General features: G+C 35.1%; 3 protein-coding genes and 1 long non-coding RNA gene across 9 annotated transcripts in view; 2 read left to right on the plus strand and 2 right to left on the minus strand.

The window, feature by feature from the left end:
* Window positions 1-6,294, minus strand: part of LOC107266740 (dnaJ homolog subfamily B member 6-B) — a 39,544-nt gene extending 33,250 nt beyond the window's left edge. For 2 of the 4 annotated variants that reach the window (XM_015737528.2, XM_015737535.2), the window contains exon 1: window positions 5,846-6,294. The gene's annotated coding sequence lies outside the window, so the exon portion shown is untranslated. Of the gene's footprint in view, window positions 1-4,573; window positions 4,598-5,845 lie in introns of all 4 variants that reach the window. The other 2 variants (XM_025084122.1, XM_015737574.2) reach the window with 2 other exon arrangements.
* Window positions 6,295-8,671: 2,377 nt separating this feature from the next.
* On the plus strand, window positions 8,672-10,166 carry LOC107266774 (probable peptide chain release factor C12orf65, mitochondrial). Of its 2 annotated transcripts, none has more exons than XM_015737615.2 (3): window positions 8,672-8,883; window positions 9,151-9,921; window positions 10,004-10,166. In XM_015737615.2, exons 2-3 carry the CDS (start codon window positions 9,306-9,308, stop codon window positions 10,054-10,056), a joined length of 669 nt encoding a protein of 222 aa, XP_015593101.1. In that variant the 5' UTR covers window positions 8,672-8,883; window positions 9,151-9,305; the 3' UTR covers window positions 10,057-10,166. The 2 variants fall into 2 exon arrangements, with proteins under 2 accessions (XP_015593101.1, XP_015593111.1); XM_015737625.2 differs by having other exon boundaries at window positions 10,021-10,162.
* A 2-nt stretch (window positions 10,167-10,168) lies between these two features.
* LOC107266767 lies at window positions 10,169-21,016 on the minus strand. 2 transcript variants are annotated; one of them, XM_015737600.1, is made up of 7 exons: window positions 20,655-21,016; window positions 19,521-19,633; window positions 15,646-15,888; window positions 15,205-15,479; window positions 14,862-15,036; window positions 14,440-14,681; window positions 10,169-14,174 (listed from the first exon to the last, which is right to left on the minus strand). In XM_015737600.1, exons 1-7 carry the CDS (start codon window positions 20,740-20,742, stop codon window positions 11,345-11,347), a joined length of 3,966 nt encoding a protein of 1,321 aa, XP_015593086.1. In that variant the 5' UTR covers window positions 20,743-21,016; the 3' UTR covers window positions 10,169-11,344. The 2 variants fall into 2 exon arrangements, with proteins under 2 accessions (XP_015593086.1, XP_024939867.1); XM_025084099.1 differs by lacking the exons at window positions 19,521-19,633; window positions 20,655-21,016 and adding exons at window positions 17,021-17,300; window positions 17,365-17,501.
* LOC107266782 lies at window positions 17,493-18,136 on the plus strand. The gene is made up of 2 exons (XR_001537484.2): window positions 17,493-17,674; window positions 17,768-18,136. It is a non-coding gene; the product is annotated as an uncharacterized LOC107266782 (long non-coding RNA).
* Window positions 21,017-22,195: the final 1,179 nt, after the last annotated feature.

The following is a 22,195-nucleotide window of genomic DNA, read 5'->3' on the forward strand; positions in this document are numbered from 1 at the left end:
TTTGCTGTCGTCCAATACGTAAGTACTCTTACTCGCTATGATAAAATTTTAATATGATCGATGTACCTAACCTAAAATTTGACTGTACATCAAGTCAGCAGGCAACACACACGCGAATGAAGTGCGTCTCCTGCTTTTGGCGCATGTGCGACGAGCATCGGGCAGGATTATGTGTTAATTGCGTTAATAACATTAATTAATATATATTTTTAATTCAATACTAATAATATAAACAATAAATATGAATGTTATAAGCGACATTTTCAAAATAAAGTATTTTTTTGTATTCTACAGTATTTTTCATAGTTGCGAAATTACCATTGTTTCAAGCCCCTGTTAAAAATAGTTATTTATAATTTATTGAATAAACGATTTTTTCCCACTTCAGTACAAGTCTTTACCTTTATTTTCCCAAAGGGTCTTTGACTTATCTCTTAAAAAAAAAAAATACAAACTTTTTCGTAAAAAACGAATTTAACATTTTTCTTTTTTGAAAAAACCTATTAAATAGGTTTATCTATGTGACAATGTATTTTTACGCTTTTGCGAATGAAATATTCAAGTTCCTAGGGAAATTCTACCCCATATTCATACCGTTATCGATCAAAAAAGATTAAGCCAGAGAGAAGGAATTACGATTTAAAAAAGTAAAAACCATATTTGCACCCATGTGGTCTCTACGTCATTGGAAAGAGGTGTGGCCTCTGGGGGTTAATGCATCGTGCATATGAAAAAATATTTCACCTTTATACGTGCTTTATCGAGTTCCAATTAGCTGAGAACGAATTTGTAAAATTAAATGAAATAAAAAATATATGAAGTTTCTGAAAAAGTTCTGACACTAACCGATAATTTAAATTTAATTATAAAAAGCTAAAATCTACATTCGATATATTGTAATCGATCGATAATACAATACGCTAGAGGAAGGCTACTCGTTGAATAGTGAAGTTTTAATTACGTCATTTTTTTCACGCATTAATTCATTCCAACAGATTATATACTTATACATATACGTATATAAAACTGTACGCATAATTTGTGTCCCAATTCAAACAACGTACTGTAACAGATCTTTATCGAACACAATAATCATATGAACCGTTCTGTGACCAATTGTCTTTGCTTTAGCAGTATAAAACACAATACATTAGTTAGTAAGCATTATCACGTCTGAGAAGCAATGAAGCACGACTGCCAATTTAAGTAGTGGAAAGATTTATGATTTCTCAATTCTTGATTATATAAATAAATGAAGAATTAGTTAAATGAACCTCTATAACGAACAAAAGATTTAAATGACAAATATTTGGTAAATATTATTTGTTTTGTGAATTTTAAGTTCTCAAAATTTATTAAAAAATATAGGTGGCGGCCAGCACAACTAAATCGTAAACTATTCTCTGATTGCAACCAATAGTAATTCCCTGAATTTCATAATTCATTTCGATCGCCAATTCATGAAGCATAGACACTTGGAATTTTATATAAGGAAAACAAATTTTCGAGCGTAGGAATCAAACTCTAGATTGCCAAGTTCAATAACTTCATGCACGCAGTGACAGTCAAGCACAATTTGATGAGCGACCTTCATAAGCAGATTAATAGTGCTAGGGGTTGTTTTTGAGAGCCAAAGGGTGCAGCCCAAAAATCGCAAAGTGTTGGGAATGTAAGCCCTTTTAATTAATAATGATTTTTAAAGTTCTTCAGAATAATAAAGAACATGGTGGCACACGTCCAGACAATTAATTTGTGTTGGGAGTTGTTTTTTAGGGCCTACGGGTGCAGCCCAAAAATCGAAAAGATTTGAAAACTGAAATTTATATCATGATATATTTTTAAAATGCATAAAGAACAGTTTCCAAAGTAATTAAACTTGAAATCTCATAAGAAAAGTATACAACGGGGTGGTTTTTTCAGAAGGGCTAGTCCGATTTAATTGCGGCTAGGCGCATTCGACAGCCCTTAAATAGCCCAAAAATATGATGTATAATAAGTTGAGGTTATCATTACAGATGAGTGAGAACAAGTGTGGTGGACCCACCCCCTAAGGGGGTGAGCCCTAAAATCAAATATGGGGTCCTAAATTAGCCCTAAATTATTCAATAGTTCCGGTTGAAAAAATCAAGTAAGATGGACCAGCTTATTTCACATCTAGAACAAGGCGTTCGATGAAAATGCCGCGACGTCTCAACAGAAGTACCGTCGTACAAATGGAGCAGCAGGCCAGTGACACGGAAATAAGTTGCATGTCAGATTTTGAATTCGATCCTAAGTTGTTTTCAGGCTATCCAGAACACCGTTCTGCAGTTTGTCACAGTTGTTCGGAAGATTAATTATAAGCATTTAATTGTATTTATTGAATTTCTATAATGTAAATGTATTTTGTATTTAATAAATGTTCCTAATTTTTTTCAAAAAATGTGTTTATCACGTTTTTACCTTACTTGTTATTTGAACAATTATCAAATTAGAATAATTATTAGACAGCTGACACTCGGAACTTCATGTTATGCCATTTTAAAAGAAGAGCAAATGAAAAAAAAATATAGGAAAATGTAATATTTATTAAAATCACCACAAGGTGTACATTCACATGGAAAAATAACGATACTTTTTGAAAAGAGCACAAAAACCATAAGAACAGACGGATAAAGTTCCGAAAAGTATGGTTATTTGTATTCTGACGTATTTTGATGTGCTGATAGCGAATATTATAGTGAAAATAATCGCAAAATTAATTTTAAAAAATGGCCATTTTTCAAGAAAAAAATACTTTTTAAAATATTTTTTCAATAAATATTGATTTTATAGAAAAAAGTTTGAAATAAAAATTGTAGCTTATAAAAATATACATCTTTCATGTTTTATGCATTTTTATTATAAAACTATTATTTTTCGACAAAAATGAGATAATGTTAAATAAGCGAGAAACTAACCTACCTAAAGAACCTAATGTATGCGGGGGGCTCCGCTCGCAAGCTCGTTTTGCGATTAAGGATCAAATTCTAAGGATAAAAAAATAAAATAAGCAAAAACCTAACCTACGTAATATATAAATGATAAAAAAACGTATTTGTTAATTCAAAAATACAAGAAGTAAGAAATACAAAAAGCCAAAAAAATACGAAAAGGAAAAAAATGCACTTTAAAATCGAAATTTCAACCTTCCCGCGGTAAAGTGCGTAGTTATTTAATTATGTACTGAGACTAATGAAATAATAATAAAAAATTCTATCAATCATAATTGTTCTTTATTACAGTTTGTTCTACGAATGTTTGTTTCTCTGAATATTATTTCATTTTTCTCGAAAAATAATAGTTTTATAATAAAAATGCATAAGACATAAAAGATGTGATCTTTCGCAAGCTGCAATTTTTACTTAATATTTTTCTCTTAAATCAATGTTTAACGAAAAACATATCCAAAAAATATTTTTTCCTTGAAAAATTGCTATTTTTTATTAATTTCGAAGGTGTTACCATTATCATATTCGCCATCAGTACGTCAAAATACCTCATAATACAAAAAACCATACTTTTCGGAGGATGCGCTTTTCGGAATTACACCCTGCCGAAGTTTGAAGAAAATTCATTTACGAAATTTTTTAATTTTTTCGAATTTTTTTTTATTCGGCGCAAAATCGTTCAAACTTTCCCATCAGACAAAAAATGAAAAAATCTTAATTTATCGCCAAGATATTTGAAGTTAAAGTTGCTTCGGTTACCCAGGCTCAGACTGTATAAGTAAGGGGCGGATTTTCCTGTCTGTACGCGAAGGCTTGAAGTAGTATGGTAGAATTTGGATGAAATTAAATTAATGGCTATATATAACTTGTTAAATTTCATAAGCCAAATAGAAAAAAAAAATTTAATTTTTATTTAATACTAGCAAATAATAATTATATTCGTATAAATAAATCATAATGCTTACTGAACGTCCACAAATCTGCACTATTATTATTTTTCTCTAGCTCTTACAGATGAGAAAGGAACACGCGAAAGAGAAAGACAACCGCCGCATGCCGTTTTGTTTAACCGTAATTTCTTAATAAGTATACGATTATGTTGTTACGGAAATGATGTTCACTTTTTTATAGCAAATGCCTCAGATATCAAGCTATCTACAAATATACTTTAATGGGTAGGCTAACTTGCTAATTTTTTCGAAAATTGAGGACTTCTGACTAAATACAATCTTTTTTTCCCCACCACCTTAATTTTGCCCAATTTGAATAATTAATACCTCTTGAACTAGACGGTAAAAAAAATTTTGTTTTGAACCAACAGATGCAGCTGATTGAACTCTTTCAATTAGGCATTAAAAAATGTAGAGTTAACTTTCTAGCATAATTCTACCGTACTACCTTAAGTTTTAAGTTAGTGAAAAACGCGCCGGACAAAAATGACACAGGTTTACGGACTGAGGGTACCAAAAATACCATATTACCAGGTAAGAATTAATTTTGCAGAGAGTATCTTTCAAATTATCAACCTGTAGCACGATTTATTGATCACTGGACAGATCTAACTCGACGTTAAATTTAAAAATAAAACTTTCCGTAATACTTACTCGTCGACGCGTAGAACCAGTGAACTGAAATTTTGTGAGGACTATAATTTAATGAATTGATTATTAAATAATAATAAACTATATTACTTAATAATCATATCAGAGTCATTATGGAATTCATTATGTATTCCAATTACGGAAAACTAAGTTGTAGTTGGGTTGTGTCTGCGAATCGATGCTAGCTACATAACTTAGATATGTATAGCCTCATGCGTTCGCTACGCATTTGAGAATATTCTAGTAAATAAGAATCAACCGACCTAGGTTGAAGTTATAACAAAAGAAATGGAAATATATATTTTTTAAGGTTTTTTTTTCATTTTTTACAAGCTGTTTCTCTACAGATGATCATTTAATTATGAGAAAAATTATGTGACTATAGTTTAAAGTACCAACGCCCACAAATGTAATGATTTTAATGTAAAAAAAGGATGTGAATGAATGATAATTAATGAATGTAAAATCATTAATAGTTTCCATTCTAAATATCTTCACATAAAGCTGAACAGCTTTTAAAAAAACAAAATGACAAGGATTACGGAATTGTCAGACATTTGATAGAAATTTCAATATTTTGTTCACCCATGCTGGCGTTAAAAATGTTCAATAAAAATTTTCTTATACCCAAAAGTATTATTCCTAAGTATTAATATTTTTCCATATAATTCCGCTGGTGCAGCAACATATTTTTTTTTAAATCCAGTTATCACAATGTCTCTCTTTTTTCTTCTTCCTTACACGAATTTAAACCGTGAAAAGGAATTTACGTATAAGCAAAATATATCGTCCAAAAATATTAGGTATTATTTAAATATAGTTATTTTTCCTTAAACTTATTTTGAATCGCTTTGAGTCTTTATGATTGTTCTTTTAGCTCATGAATTACTGTCCCTTCCATAATGACGATAATTACTGTGGATTATCAAGTACCAGCGAAGAAACTTGATGCTTTGTTGCTATTTTTAATTGTAGAAATATAAATCTGTAATAAACATAATTTCCAAATAAAAAATAAACCTTAGAGACACCAATCATCGACGCGCGAAGAGAAATGTTTTAACAGGTTTCTTATCAACATAAATTGACGTAGTTTGGATATATGGGCATACTTCCACGGTGTACAAAACAGAATTGATAAAAGAATGATACACATGGATGGAAACTAGCCCTGAAGAAAGTACTAGACTACCCAAGAGTTAAGAGATAAGCACCAAGGACAAGAGCAATCGTGAATATACTTTCGTATAATCAAATCAGTTATATTTTACTCACTGATAAAGTGGCTTGGCTAGAGGCGATGTACCTAGACAATGAAGTTGACCAACTTTTTTTTCTGTTTTTCGATTTTCACAGAACACAGTTGCAGAATTGCACAGCGGCGACGTCTACGACGCCGAAGCTACGTGAAAACTGATCAGACTCTCGAAAAGACTGTCGTACGAACTTAGTCACAAACAAATAGCACGATCGATATTCAAGATGGTGGCGTGGTTCTTCGGCTTTTTTACTCTTCTGTGCTCTAGAAGTTGCGCGTAACGCGAACACTGATCACGTGGATTATATGGGATGAACAGAAAATTTTTCGATATTTCACAGTTGTTTTTCTTGCAGATGAAGTACTTGTAAAATATGCGATATTACGGGTTAAGAGAAAGTTATATTAACCGACACGTACCACTCGAACGAAGACACTAGACTGCACTCGATTGACCATGATACATAACGAAGTTGGCTGCGTTCTACCTTGTATGACACATGTGAAACATTAGGGAGATTCCACAGGTAAGCCGTATGTGTCGTTCGACTATAAACTCAGAACCCTGATTGGCCAAACCTGTTAAATCAAAAAATGTTGACCAATTCGGGGTGTGGTTTATGAATAAACCTGGGATTGCACCTTATGGTTATGAAGCATTACTAGCTTTGTCACATTAATCGGAAATTCCGAAAAACTAGACTCTTAATTAGTAAAAATTGTGTGATATAAGGGTATTGGCCAATCAGGTGTCTGAGATTTAGGGCCGGTTCCACAAACACGGTTTATTGTTTAAACTCGGTTTATCTCCGCTATGAGCCAATCAGAAATTTGTATTTTGGAGATAAAAGAAGTTTAAACGATAAACCGTGTTTGTGGAACCGGCCCTTAGTCATACAACTCACCCAAAAAAATTGCAAAGGAAACTACCTTAAAGAAATCCTATCTAGCTTCCTTTCCTCCATCAAACTCGTCAAACACGCGTTCGCACGAGGATGGTCGACCAATGGTATAACGCGTCTGAAGGAGTTCACGTTGTGCTATTGGTCGAGAGTTGCGGTCGACCACTGAAATATAAGTATACTGTGAAACGCGTATGCTATAATTCAGGGACCCTATTTTCGAAATCGTGCCACAATTGTGGCATGCCACTTGGAGTAGTTTCGGTTATCACTGTGATGGTGCTGTCTGGCAATTTTGACGATGAAGTAGGACTGCGTAGGCCCATCAAAGTAATTTATTCTGTTTTGAAACCAAGCAGCAGAAAATAAGCCATAAAACATTAAATATTTGTAATAATATAATTTGTAATGGGGTTTTATCGTAGAAAAGCATTAAGGTTGCATCACATATTCATTAGGAAGCCTTGAAAAGGTTGGAACATTTTTTGAGGTTCATATGTAAGTAAAGTATTACCACTGAACTCTAACCATACTTAAATATGTACGCCTGTATTTGGAGGTAACCCGGCGAACGCGCAGCTGTCCCACTCACATCGTGGATGAGGTTATCCTTTTCGATTTGGACTGCGCATGTGACGTACAAGCCCTGCAGAAAAGTTATCCTGCCGGCGTATCAGTGCCAGCCGTGGGGCAATGGAAGAGCACTGAAATAAAAGTACATATAAATCTTATCTAGGCTCCATCATATAAATATAGAGCCTTATACAAAGAACAAAAAAATATTTAGCACACTTCGAAATAAAATATATGTGCCACTATTTCAGGTTCTGTTGTGTTGGCTTATAGCCAATTTCTTCACCTTCGGATAAAATTTATCCTGCCGATAAACTTCTTAAACTTGAAAATTATTGGTGAGCTGGGGATTTATCCGGAGGATAAATTTAAATCGAAGGTGAAGAAATTGACCATTAGTCCTCCCAGTGTGCATTGCCTTATCCCAGCTTAAACTGTTTCAGAGACTGTACAGTATGTGATACAGACAGGCTGCTACACTCATATGTGCCCTTGCTATCTCTCTCTACTCGCTCCCACCCCTGTCGTATGCATCTTAGATAGTCAGAGTTCAGTGTGTAACTCATAGAACTCATACTACTGGGGATCGATTGTATGACTCAAATGTAGTAAAAATACGAAAAGTGAATAGCTGTTAGCCAATCGCGTATTAGGTTCAAAAGAAGACAAGCACAACGATTGGCTAACAGCTATTCACTTCTGTAGATTTTTATTAGATTTCTCACATAAATTTTCGATCCTAGCAAGTTAATGGTAATGACCGATATAATTATGATTATCAGAAGTCCAAGACAACTCGTAGAGCGCGTCATATTTTATAGACGCGACGGAATTCTTCACATCAGTGTGGTATCGTTGCGCGCGACAGTGTCACGGTCGCATCATGAAACTACCTTTACATGAAAACTGAAGGAATTCGATTGGAGGCAGTCGTTCTTATGATGTAGTGCTCGCGTGAGAGGAATTGAACGTTACGAATGAAGAGAGAGATATATCTCTGTCTCAACATGTTGAGACCACTTTTTACTCATTACTAGGGTAAGCTATTCCCCTTTCAGGAATATAAGTTCTATGGTGTAACTCAAATGTAGTGAAAATACGAAAAGTGAATAGCTGTTAGCCAATCATTGTGCTTGTCTTCTTTTGAATCTAACACGCGATTGGCTAACAGCTATTCACTTTCCGTATTTTTACTACATTTGAGTTACACAATCGACCCTCCAATATTCCTATATCTCAGTGGTTTCCATTGTGCAGAGTTTAACAGAGTTAAGCACTCATTGGTCAATTCCATTCAACTCGATTCAATCGATCAACTGAACCATGCGATTGGTTAACTCTGTTTAAACTTTGCACGGTGGAAATAAAGCCACAGGTACTTTAACTGGGTTTGTATTGTTGTGTGCTGTGCAAAAGTGGCAACAATGCGAAATCAAATTCTTAAAAGTTACAAGGATTTATTAAGATACGGCGAAACGTTACGATTTACCGACAAAAAATATTATCGTTATAGGATACGTCAAAATTTTCGAGCCAACAAGGGTCTCGTTGATGAGAACGAAATAAAATTTCAGTTCAATGTAAGTTAAGGTTATAATAGATGGCAGAGTGATATAAAAATATTTTTGAATGCGACTGTAAAATTGCAATTAAATTAAACTACAGTCTTGCAAATTTTAATTTATACTCTCTGACATAAGAATATAAAGTATCTAATATAAGTATCATGTTCTTTGAAAAAGGAGTCTCATTTCACATACTATTTTCAACAAACAAAATAAGAAGTGTCATTTAATATTTGGTAATAAAACTAAAACCAGATGAATAATATACATTTTTGTTTACAGAAAGGCTTGCAGTTATTGGAAAAACAACGCGTTGTTTAATATAAGTTTGTCATTAAAACAAAACATTCTCTCGGTGACATTATTTTATCCTATTTCATAGCAATAAAATAATTGTTTTATCAACAGAAGAAAGATCCAAACTATACTCTAAAGAAATGAAAAAGGAATCTTTTGCAAGAGTTTTACTGGGACTACTGGATATGAGAAAACAGCTGATACCTGTAGCTAAAATAAACAATGCAAACAAATTGATTCGAGCAATACATACTAACGTGTTAAATAAATACACTTGTTTAGGATTTCCTCAATATAGAAGCTGTGGTATACCAGTCACTTGTTCCATGGATGTAAATTCAAAGTCGTTGATACTCTGTATAGTAAAACAGAATCTACAATGTCCAATTTATGTTCGCGGTAAGACTTCTCGTCACCTGGACTATTCAAGAGTGCCAAAGTTACTTGAAGAGGATCTAGAAGAGCAGCATGTTCGAGGTAGTGGTCCTGGTGGTCAGGCAACAAATAAAACCAGCAATTGTGTGGTATTACGTCATAGGCCCACTGGTATTGTTGTAAAATGTCATGAGACGCGTAGCTTGTGGGACAATCAGAGACGAGCACGTGAGATTTTACTGCGAAAATTTGACAATCTAATTAACGGTGAATATTCGCTGGAGAGTCAGGAACGAAATGTTCAGTCGAAACATTTGGATGAGAAACAACGTCGTAAGAAGAAACTGGCTGAGCTTAAAAAAGCTTTTAAAAAACGCGAAGGTCTCACATAAATTATTTGCTAAATTTGTATTATTCTTTGTTACTTTACATAAGACTACCAATTTCATTATAATCTATATAGTGTCATTTATATTGCAGTTATTTTATTGTGACGTAAAATTAAATAACAAATAAAAATGACTTAGTTTGGTGCAACGTTCAGCAAATTATTGAACATCCCTGGTATCGATAATGCGACAACTGATTATACAAAAACAGATAGGATTACATCGAGTGAATAAACATATTTTTATAAAAAATTTTTGTTTTAATTGTCTCCGATCGCGAACGATCGATCAGTAGAAGAGAATTACATAGAGCAGTTCAACGACTAAAGTCGTATTTATGCAGGTAATTTAAACTTAAAAAAAGAAAGAAACGAAATCTATTGTAAAGCTTGCTCTGCATAGTTATCAGAAACTGGTTTAGGAGTAGTCGGTACAACTGTAAAAGGGTGATAGAAAAAAAGTGTACATACAAATTTGAAATTGCCGTAAGCCAAACCAGGATAACAGAGATTAAGATTGTATGAATTCTGCAGCGATTGAGACTGAAGAGAATGTACAGAACGATGAATTTACGTCGATACTTCGACGATGATAATGATAATATTACTAATAATTATTATAATGCTAATTAATATAATAATAACGTTCCGTAAAGATAGAATAATTAGTAGTAGGGTTTCGATAGCAATGATAATAATTGTAATTAATAATAAAGTTACTAGGGCTAGATAACGATGTATGAAATAGAGGTCTGGCTCGATCGATAGGGTGTCTATAAATTCGAATTCTTGTCATTTTTCATCTTAGGGCAGCGTCTTGATTAGACCGATGTGCCAAATTACGCGCATCACGAAGACTTCTTGATGATAATATTAAATTTATTAATTGCATCAATTTACACGTATCATGTCACCAATTGAAAGTAAAGTGTCAGTCTATTATATCGAAGTCCAGTTTATTGAATCCCTTTAAAGGGAATTTCAATTAGATTAATGGATAAATTTACCAGTATGATTATTCCAAAGAATCCGTTAAAACGACAATCTGTGCAGTATTCCTCAGGCTAATACAAAATTCTGATAAATCTTTTTTTTTGAATTAATCTTAGAGTATTGAAAAATTAAAAAACAACGTGCCATCGAATCCGACAGGTTAAATCGTGATGCGACAAGTCTGACAAGAAGACGTAATAAGATTCGAAATTCATTAATAGTGCTCTATTATCTCTATTGGGATGATACGCAGTGTAGAGAGTGGGTCGAGCCAAGTATGAGTTATACACATGGATGCTGCGAAAAATGACGCAAATACATACACACACGCACACATACACGCAACATACTTTCTGGCATACAAGAAGGAGTATAACTTTATACAGAGAACATAGTTCAATTGGATTTCCTGGTCAAAGTGTCTCAACTATTCTTAATCCATCGGCCGAACTGACCACGAGCTCCTTTAAAATGTTTCTTAGGTCTCTTCAAACTACTACTAACACCAGAACTTCTTAAACGTCGATTACTGGCTACAGTCACTGATAGAATACTATTATCAACATCAACCTGTTCATCAATTTTCATCATTCTTACAACAGGCTGAAATTCTATGCTTGACCTACGTTGCTCCAAATCTACGGTCGGTAGCAGACCTGATGGAAGTCTTTCTGATCCTGAAGAGCAGTCTATATCTATTGGCTCTGAAGAGGAAATCATACGACGACACTTTATTCTTCGAGTTAGATGATTCTCTGAGTCATCTGGCTCTGAAGATGTGGTATTTGGTCGTGAACGTTTCCTGGAGGTGCGTTCTACTGGTTCTGTTTCTTGGGAACCCTCCGATCTAGGTAGTACCTGACGTTTTCTTGGCCTAGGTCTTGTATCTTGTGGTTCTGATGCTGATCCTACAACTCTTTTACGCCTACTTAGTACCTTTGATGGTCTTTCCGACTCCCTACAATGATTTTCATGATTTTCGTCATCCTCTTCGTGCATTCTGTTATCTTCAGACTGTTGGTGTTGTGATTGCTGCTGTTGGTCAATTTTTTGTCCCGAGAATAATCCCTCTTCAGTTTTACCAGGATTACTTGTATGCTCAGAGAAGTCATGTAACCTCTCTGACAGGGCAGGGCACTCTTTTTTCTCAGGTACGTTTTCTCTATCCAGGTCGTGTTCCTGGGAAGATTTTCCAGGTACCTTTTTTCGCATCTTTATACCTGGCCATCCGGTTCGATTTTTTCGACGTTTTCGTCTCTTTGCAGGTGATTCTCCATGGATAACTTCACCGCATTCAGAGCTCCCACATGAACTGTTCTCCAAATGGCTTCTAGGTAACTCTTCACAATTATCAAGAAGTTCAAGGAGATTAGGTGGGGGTCCTACTTTCGGCAAGGAGGGCTCGGCCATGTCTGTCACTTCAAAGGAATCCTCGAGGAGATCACCTTTAGCACATAACATTTCGTCGATGCTGCGAGCCATCTCTTTGAGTTCTTCATCGACATCAGACTTAACTTCTCTTTTTTCAATGTTTTGACTCTCCTCCTCAATGACTTGAAGAGAAGGTTGTTCCCGCTTACGGATGATCGTGGACATGATCGCCAAGGTAGAAGCGTGACATCTAGGGCTCTTTCGCGGGGAACGACCAGAAGTAAAACGACCCTTGGCTCTTCGTCTGTTTTCATTAGCTTTAGCTATACCTTTGGCGAGAGTCTCTTGAAAATTGTCTATCTCATATGGCAGCAGAAAAGGTCGGTGGCTATCAGCTTCGCTGAAATAGTGCCAAAATTCAGCACCCTGATCCTGTCTTTGATAGGTTTGATACCATGGTTCTGATGTGGGCACTGTTTCGAATGAAAATTGCATTTTCTCTACTTCCGGGGATGGTTTGGATGATAGTATAGGCCCTTGTCCATCTAGCACTCTTCTAGGTTCCGATCTCATCGTAGAGGAGTCTTTGGACATTCCTTGTGATGTCTGATACCTTAATCTACTATCTGGGGTCTCAAACTTATAATAATCTACGTTGTCTTTTATTAGAGCTTCAACTTGAGTTCTTCTCCTCTTCCTGGCACGACCACCAAAATCTTGGGAATCCTCTTCCTCTTTATAAGGTGAACTAGTAACTGATACGGAAGAGATTAAAGACATAGAACTAGGTTCCATCTCACTCTGAGTTTCTCTAGGCATTGGGCTACTCTCGTCCTCACTGATTTCACTAGAGTCATCAATTCGTCTAGGTTCACCAAACATAAACGATTCAGCCTCATCACTTAGTAAAGATAATTCTGACTTTCGCACTCTTTTGAACCTCACGACTACCGGTTTTTCACTGGATGGTACATCATCCTCTTTCTTAGTACTATTATCCTTGCAAGATTGATCTGCTCCTGGCACAGTGGTCGACCGCAGTTTATTGCCAAGCACTTCGACCTTATAATAAGCTCTATTATCTTCAATAAGTCTTTCTTCTACCGATAAACGATGCCTCACCCTTGAACTCTTACAACCTCGCCTACCTGAAAAAGGTCTAGTCCTACCTTTCTCATTCTTAATACTTTTATCACAAGTCTTATCACCATCTTGTCTGTCATTACACTTCACGTCCCGATCGTTTGTATCGTTAACTTTATCACTAATACTTTCTACTTTAATTTCCTCATTTTGTTTCTTTTGATCCTGCACCACTTCATTTTCACAAATTCCACTTTGCCTATCGTCCGTCGGTTCATAAAGCCTCTCAGATACTTCAGCATGATCCGGTTGCACCAGTATGACACCATCTTTAGCCGTAAAATCCTCAGGTTCTGGCTTTACATCTTTTGAGGATAAGATCCTACTATCAGCCAATAAAAGGCCTTTCTCTTGTAGAGCCGTGCAGCACACCTGAAAGTCATCCTCTTCAGGAAGTTTTTCATCATCCTGTTCGATCCACACTGAGTTCTTATTCTGGCGTTGCTTTTTTACTGTGAACCCATCAAATTTCTCATAGAATTTGTCAGTTTTCTCCACTTCGTGCCAAGGACTACCCTTAGAACGAAGTAAATGTCCACTTTCATGCTTTGTCCTAGTTCGGAGGTTATGTTGTGAATTTAATTTTAAATTGAGATTCGGCCGCGCACCATTGCACTGCACCATACCGATGTCTTCAACACCAAAATCGTCAAGTTCGGATTTAACTGTTTTCTCTGTCTTCCCTTCAGGAAGTACCACACTGCGAAGACTTCGGCCACCGTTTTGAAAGAGGTCCTTCCTATATGAAAAAAAAAGAAATTAAAATTTGAAATAAGATAATGATAACAATCATATATGTCTTAAGTGCTAAACGAAACATTAAAAATAACAAACTATATTCAATAATTAAAATAAGAATTGATTTATTTATATTAGTTTATAAAATAAATGCCTGTACAAAAATCATCTTACATGGCAATTCCATAGCGAAAGTATTTTTATCTTTTTTTGTTTAAAGTTAAAAATTTATAGGAAGATGTTATTTTAAACTTAAAGTGGCATACCCAATTTCCTTAGCACGATTCAGCTGCAGGAATGCTTCAACGCTGGCACCAGCACTTATCAGCGTGTCCAGGGATAGGAAATTATCGTCATTACGAACAAAATTTAAGTGCTGATCACTTCGAACGTGTTTGGTAAGATCCTGATAGTCTATTCTGCAAATCTCACAGTAGCCTGCTACTAGCTGTTCCGTCCTGCGGGCGCGAGTCGCCGTAGCACGAGGTCTACGTGTCATTTCCTTATCCTAAAGAAAATGATCAAACGGTTTAAATAGACATTCAAATACTTGATATTTAAGCTGATGTGATAATTCAGAAAGCTTTAATTTAGAGCATTACTGGACTTCAAGACTACAAAATATTGAATTTTATATAGCCAGAACATTGGTTGAAAAAATCGGGTTTTCAATACAAATTGTACTAACCTTCCCTCGTTGGGTTACGTCCACACCTGCTCTGTTTTCTTTGACTTCTTTAGTGATTAGATTTTTTCCGTTCTTATCTTCCCGTCGTTTTATGTCAAATGGACAGGTTCCTGATTCGCCGTCGAAATTCAAAGTTGGCCAGGACGATAGCTCAAGAAAAACAGGCCTAGTATCTCTGGAAAATAATTTTCATACATGATATATCCTTCAAACTTATTTTTCTCGTGTAATATGGATGACATATTGTATGCTCCTCGAAAGCAATTCTGAAAACAGTAGCCATAAAATACTTATGGTTATGGCAATTATTCTCCTCAGTTCAAAATATATTAAATCTTCTAACCTGCGAAGAGACTCGAACTTAATAAAAGGCGCCTTGAGGTGTTTGACCTTTGGATCCTTGGCAATACAAACAGATGGCGACTGTGTAGAGTTGACTTTCCGACTGGCAAGATTTCTAGTATCTTTAAGGGAAACGTATATTTTTTCAAGCCAGCCCTGCAATTTCTCAGTGGCCCAAATAGGGATACCCCAATGTTGCGCGTTCTTTAGCGGATCCACGGAACACTGCTGCGGCTGTGTCAAAGCACGTTGCAACATCGCATCCGCTCGCGACTTCTGCAAATAAGTCAGAATATTAGTATTAAGTTATTAATATGGCAAGTAAACTTAGACAGATTCTGCACTTTATGATGAAATACCATAACATTAGCAATGAGGAAATTAACCCAACTATAATTGTTATAAGTTACATTAAATAATGAAAACACTGAATAATACTCACGGATCTTGAAGCAGTTTGAGCCCGTAAGTTGGTTGAATTATTAAGAGGAGACTCAATACTTAAGGAAGGCGTTGGAGGTGTCGGAGTGGGCGTTGGGTTCTCCACGCTCCATAGCGAGGAAGGTCCCACGCTCCCTCCGCTGGTCCAACCCCATTTGCACCTGTCACTATCAGCCTGGTTTGACTTTTCTGCTTTATCGCTCACCACTAATGTGACACTACGTACTAAAAATAATTCGATAGTCTGCAACATCGAAACTCAAAATTACAAACATTATTTTATAAAATATTACTAATCTTGATGCAATACACAATGAAAGAAATTAAAATGATGTCTGTTGAGATTATCGCCATCAATATTGAAAAGAAAAGAATATATAAGAATGTAAGGTAACAAAAATTCAATATAGTCTTCGATCAACAATAAACACCTTTGCTGACATACCTATAATTCATATACAAGAATGCTTATTTGTTAATTAGCCTATGGGGCTTGACTGTCAAAAAATAAATCTATTGTCCAACAAGGACTATAACAACGAAAAAAAAATTTATTTTTAAACCAACTAGAATCTAGCATTGTTCTGGAAAATACTATTACAATTAAATGATAACTGCTTCTAATCAATTACATTATCCATATAGTAAATTTAAAATAATCAAACTCAGTGATGTTTAGTGTAAATGATATAAAACAATTTGACATAATAAACAATGACAGATATAAAAGTAACAAAGCCAATATATCTCCACATTAGCTCTCTTCTACATATTAATCAACGAGATAACATATTTTGAAATGAATAATGAACATTATTTTGAATGTATAATGAAAGAACTGTCACAAAATGGAAAATAGAAGATATAGGTTAGTAGTAAAGTACTGAAAGCGGCAAATTCGAATTAAAATGGAATGCCGAGTGAATAAAAGAAAAGGTAACAAAACAATCCCCATATTTATACTTAAAAATTTTCTTTAACAAAATCATCGAACCTCACGTAAAACTAGCTATTAAAATAATATAATTGAATGATTCGAAAATAAAAAGCCTTTCAGGTGTATATATATATATATATATATAAATAAAAGCAAAAATCGAAAACAATCAACAAGCAAGAACTTCAACAATTCGATCTCCGAAAATTTTAAAAAGTGACAAATGAAAAAGACGTACGAGTGAATCAGAGTCTTCATTTGTGTTTGAAATTGTAAAATCACTTGGCAACAATGTAAGGAAATATATAAAAATAAGCAAATCTGTTCTCGAAACGGAACTGCGAGCACTTCGTATAACATGGATGTGGTCGCCTGGAAATACAACAAGATGGCGTAGGAGGCACGGTGAAAGAAAGTACAGGATAATATCGCGACTCACTTGTTAGGACGTTGTTGTGTCTTCGCACATGTAAAATGCCTGGTACACAACGAATGTTAATAACTGACAATTATCACTGTACGTACACAATTACTGAAACAAAATGATTCGGACGAAATGTTAGGAAATTTCGGGACTGGATGCACATAATACCGAAAGCGCAGCTGTCACTCGGACACAAAATGGCCATCCGCGCGCTAGGTACACTGTATGGAATCACTTCGGTGTTGCCAGCTTTATCAGCGGTCCTGATGGCGGCGCTCAGTAGCAACAGCTACTACTAAAATTTAAGGCGAATGTTTTTCTTTACAAGTTTTTAAGTCTCTCTCAAATAATTTTCTTACATGATTACCAAAATCATTATAGAAGACTTTTTTCCCATTTTCTGCAGATGACAGTACTGGCATCAGTATTAGTGGAGAACCGTCAAGTTCAGTTATAGCTTTCTCATTTAGCCGCTAGATAGCACGTTAAAATTCAGTAACTCCTGTGTTTGTCAACAGAAAGTTGACGTATTTGTAACAGCTTCGCGCACGCCTTTTATCGGAATGTGGCCGTTTGCGAATCGAAGTTATCCCCACTACACAATTTATATATATATGCTCCGCTTATACCTCCCACTCAATGCATTGCCAACACAAATATTGAAGTTAGGTTAGAGTCAATTATAAAAGTATTCAATTCGTCGCTTCTGCCGAATCCCAACGAATATTGGGGTGAGATTATAAATTAGATTTCTATTTCCAGAATTCTAAAACTTGCTTCTCTTTGTAAGTTTATATCATGGACGTATGAAATATCTGGACAGAACCTGAAGTTTCTTCATGATGCGGTGGGAGGGGAAAACGTGTGGCACCCATATCGGCTTGTCAGATTTAGAGACATACATATACATATGTCTATTTCCCAGCCTCATCTATTTTCACATTTGAACCAAACTAACCCCGTAGTTAATGGATATGGTATAGATATTTGAGGTTATTGGGTGTCTAAATAGTATATACATGTATTGTTTAAAGGATAATGCAATAATCTTAGATGTCCATAATTACTACAATGTCCTTTAGTTTGTGTACAGAACATTTTTTTGATTAAATAATAATTCGTTCAACTGTACCTTTTTAGCGTCCAAATTATTTCTTGGTTACCTTGTAAATCAAAAAAACATTCTCTGCTTGATATTTGAACTTGGGCCGTCCGGTTACAAGTTCAAAAGCTACCCTTCGCGGCTAAACTGTCATTCTTTTAATTATATACATATTATGCCTAGTTGCGAAGTGCGCATGCGCAGTCGTCACCGGACTTTAATTAGCCACTTTACGTCGGCTAGACATTCACAAAAATAAGGGTTTTCAAGGGGGAGCGGACAAAAATATATTATTTAAAGCAATGAAATTTTGTTTCCAAAATCCTGGAAAACAGAATATTTTTCTAAGATAATAAACTCACAATGCTACCATCAGATGTCACAATAAGCAGGGGTATTTATCAATAAAAAAAAGTTAACGGATCAAATGGCCCGTATAGATCATACTAAATGTCGCGCTAGTTTGAAAAAGTTCAATCACCAAGTTTGATACAACCGTAAATCATTGAACGGGCGTGTGCTATTTTAATACTTCATTGACTTTATTTCAAATGAAAAGTAATTTAAAACAAATATACGGATGTATTGGATTGTTTGTAAAATTATCTAACGAATGGATATTACTTCAATTTTCTTACGTGAGAAGATATTATAAAAAATGACGTTCAAAAAATTCCACGCGACCATAGAAGAGTTAAAAAAGAGTTATGATAGTTACATAATTAAAGTATACTCTTTAAAATAAAATAAAATTCTTTAAAATATTAACAACTTATGCAATACTCAAATTATAATAAATAGTAAAATATCGATTCACAATTAAAATATGGAATTTATGAAACTCACTTTAAAAATTGCAGGAAGATTGCACTTTCAAAAAACGCTGTTAGTAAATGAACTGTATCTTAAGTTCATCATCTGTATAGTATAATTTGCATTTAACAGATGATTCATATTTATCTAATGCTTTCGTTTAAGAAATACTTTCTATTTAGTGTCTGCTTTGCCGTAATGTATATTTTGTCCTTAATGCATAACATTTTTTTAAGCTGTAACGGAGATGTACAATGCGCCTTCACAAATATCGGCATAGATCGTAAAACATTGTACATTTCCGTAGATGTAAGGACTATCAGTGCTGCTTTTATAATCGAAGAGTATCGGCTGTGTTTGGCTACATTCATATCATAATCCCCGGGTACCTGATAAACCATAGGCCTTAGACAAAAATGGCGGAAACGAGAGGAAAACGCGCGAGCATCGACGTATAATCAATACGCCTGACATTAGAATTCAAACTCTGACCTCGAATAAACTGCTATATAAAAAATAGAGTACAAAAATATTGCAGTAAAACAAATATGACAATACAATATGTTAGTGAAGATGAAATCTTTTTTTTTTATAACTTACCCCACCAAGATCCTTTATTTTGGTCTCTAGTTTTGATGCAAGAGCATGATTCTTTATATCCAAATAAAATGTTTTTTTTTCCAAAGGTTTTGGGCCTTTTTGTAAATGTACATCTGGAAATAACATCTTATGTAATTAATTTTCATATTTCCTTTTAAAGTATATTACACATATATATTTATAGGTCATGGCACAAACTACTCACGCGTAACATAATTTTAAAAAAAATCTGCATGATAAAGACAAACAGAAATAGGGAGTTGTAGGAAACAAACTAGAAGTTTCTAAAATCATCCGATTGAAACTTGATTATTTTTAAATTTAACACTCTAGATATTGACACAATAGGTTCTGATTTGTTTATAGTATTTTCTGTTGTTTATTAACAAAGCGATACTGGTAATAAAAAGAGCCAGCCCCTAAGTATTTTGTGACTGACACAATATCGATAGTATATAAACTGCAGAACTTATATGCTGGTTCCAATATCTCCTATGCCAACTATGTGCAGTAGTTGTCAGACAGAATATCCTATGATAATGGCTCTCTTTACTCTTTACTTCTTTACTCTTTTCTTGGCGACTCTGGACAAGTGTCAAAGGCTTTCTTATCATTGTTTAAAATTATACTGCAAAGTATTTTATAATACGGAAAGTATAAATGTTATTTATATCATAGAGTAACTTGACAAAAAAGCAAACTTCCTCTTTACGCCATACTTAATAATATATTTTAAATTATCCACAATAAATTCTATCAAAACGAATATTCTTGCTGAATACTTTTGGTTCGCATATGTCATATTACTTCTTCCAAAATACTTTCCCTATAGTACAACGGATGCATACATGTGTATCTTCTGCGCACGCTCGTCCCCCCTTCCATTTCAAGACCAACAGTACAAAAAAAAAGTAGGTGAAAATTAAACATGTATTCAAAGGATTTGAATACTTCGTTTGTATTTACGTAATATGTAGACTAACTATTGTTACAAAATCACAAACAGTATGAGCCCAATTCATTTGTATGAATTACCATGGAATATTATGAAATGGAAAAGTTATGTTTGACAAAATCTACAGAAAAGAACGTTAACAAAGAACAAGTCATTTATCTCATAGGTTATGTACATACGGGAACGTTTGTCAGTCTGTTTCGACTCGTCTTTCAGTGGACGATGTTGATTGCGCTCTTGATCCTGGGCCTTGGACGGCGATACCATTCCTAGGCTATGCCACAGCAGACAAATAAATCTGCTTCTGGTCCACCTTGGTTAGTCGCGTATTCCTCACAATAGGAATACTCGCTGCCCATTATCGTGGCAATAAGAGGTGTTTACACTTCCAAGATAGAGTCGAGATACGCCGTATGACTCTAAAAAGTTATGGGAACATCACCGAGAATTCGAATTCAGCCTGTACATCACCACCTTAATTGACGACAGTTTCTCGGTGCCGAAAGATCACCATGTAGCGACATTGTCGAAACATTTGGCGTTTACGATAGGAGCGCCAACCGTGGCCGTTCAATGAAATATAAATAACCGGAACCGGACGGTGGGAGATTTTTTGGAAATTGTTTTGGGCTCGTTCAGGCCTAATGGGCAAAGGATATCGAGCTCTGTTGTCATAATTCTTAGGCCTTGCATACTAGGAGGTCGATTGTGTAACTCAAATGTAGTGAAAATACGAAAAGTGAATAGCTGTTAACCAATCATTGTGCTTGTTTTATTTTGAACCTAATATGCGATTGGCTAACAGCTATTCACTTTTCGTATTTTCACTACATTTGAGTTACACAATCGATCCCTAGATTCACTAGATGCAGCGAACAGCAGGAAGTTACCAACGGGCAAGATGCTTTGGCCAGAGATGAATAGGGAGATTGCCAATGAGCCGATATTCTTGAAACCAATTTTATTTTGGAGTAAACGCGCCACCTGAGCGGAGGGCCGTCGCACCATACCCACGTTTTTGATTGGTCGAGTATATATAGATATACTACGCGTGATATTCGTGAGCTCCGTGAGACGCATGGATTATACCGGGTGGCACTGTAAAGCGTGTGTTTTCTATTGTCGACGCGTCACCTGGACGAAGAAGCTTCGAACCATACCCACGTTTTTGATTGGTCAACCGTATGTATCAGAGTACTCTAAGCAAACTCCAAACGTGTATAACAACTGAAATACAGTTTTCCCAATCTGTACGTCACGGTAACTAAATATCATACGTGCATGGTAACGAGTCAACGTGCGAGACTCTCGGGTTCGAGACCCAATTATTATTACTTTTTTTTATTCATGAACAATGCTTATTGAATCTATTAGTTAACTTGGAATGTAACAAATGCATGATTATATTATACTATATACATTTTATCATATTATACAGTCGTGTCTATTTTTATGCCGTTGATACGTTCCACAGAAAACAGCGTATAAAAAATATAAGTAAAGTAGAAGGAGGAACCCGGAATGTTCATGACCCTTCAAAACGGCATTAAAAAGCCACCTGCAAATGGATTTTACCCATTGAAATGCTGTATGTAAATATACATATATTCCGCATATAAAGATCGCGAGGCACAGAATACATTGGTATGTCCAGTCTATTGACATATAGTGTGGACTACGCGATCTCTACCTTAGATCCTTTGCAAAAGTGTCCGCTCAA

This window comes from Cephus cinctus, unplaced genomic scaffold (genome assembly GCF_000341935.2).
Source record: "Cephus cinctus unplaced genomic scaffold, Ccin1 Ccin1_scaffold0024, whole genome shotgun sequence".
Taxonomy (NCBI): domain Eukaryota; kingdom Metazoa; phylum Arthropoda; class Insecta; order Hymenoptera; family Cephidae; genus Cephus; species Cephus cinctus.

Coding starts and splice junctions, on each gene's coding strand:
- LOC107266767 (XM_015737600.1), bottom strand. CDS start 20,742: ATGGTATCGCCGTCCAAGGCCCAGGATCAAGAGCGCAATCAACATCGT. Junction 15,889..19,520: donor AAATAAAGGATCTTGGTGGG/GTAAGTTATAAA, acceptor TCGATGTTGCAG/ACTATCGAATTATTTTTAGT. Junction 15,480..15,645: donor CTCAAACTGCTTCAAGATCC/GTGAGTATTATT, acceptor ACTTATTTGCAG/AAGTCGCGAGCGGATGCGAT.
- LOC107266774 (XM_015737615.2), top strand. CDS start 9,306: ATGAAAAAGGAATCTTTTGCAAGAGTTTTACTGGGACTACTGGATATG. Junction 9,922..10,003: donor AGCTTTTAAAAAACGCGAAG/GTCTCACATAAA, acceptor TAATCTATATAG/TGTCATTTATATTGCAGTTA.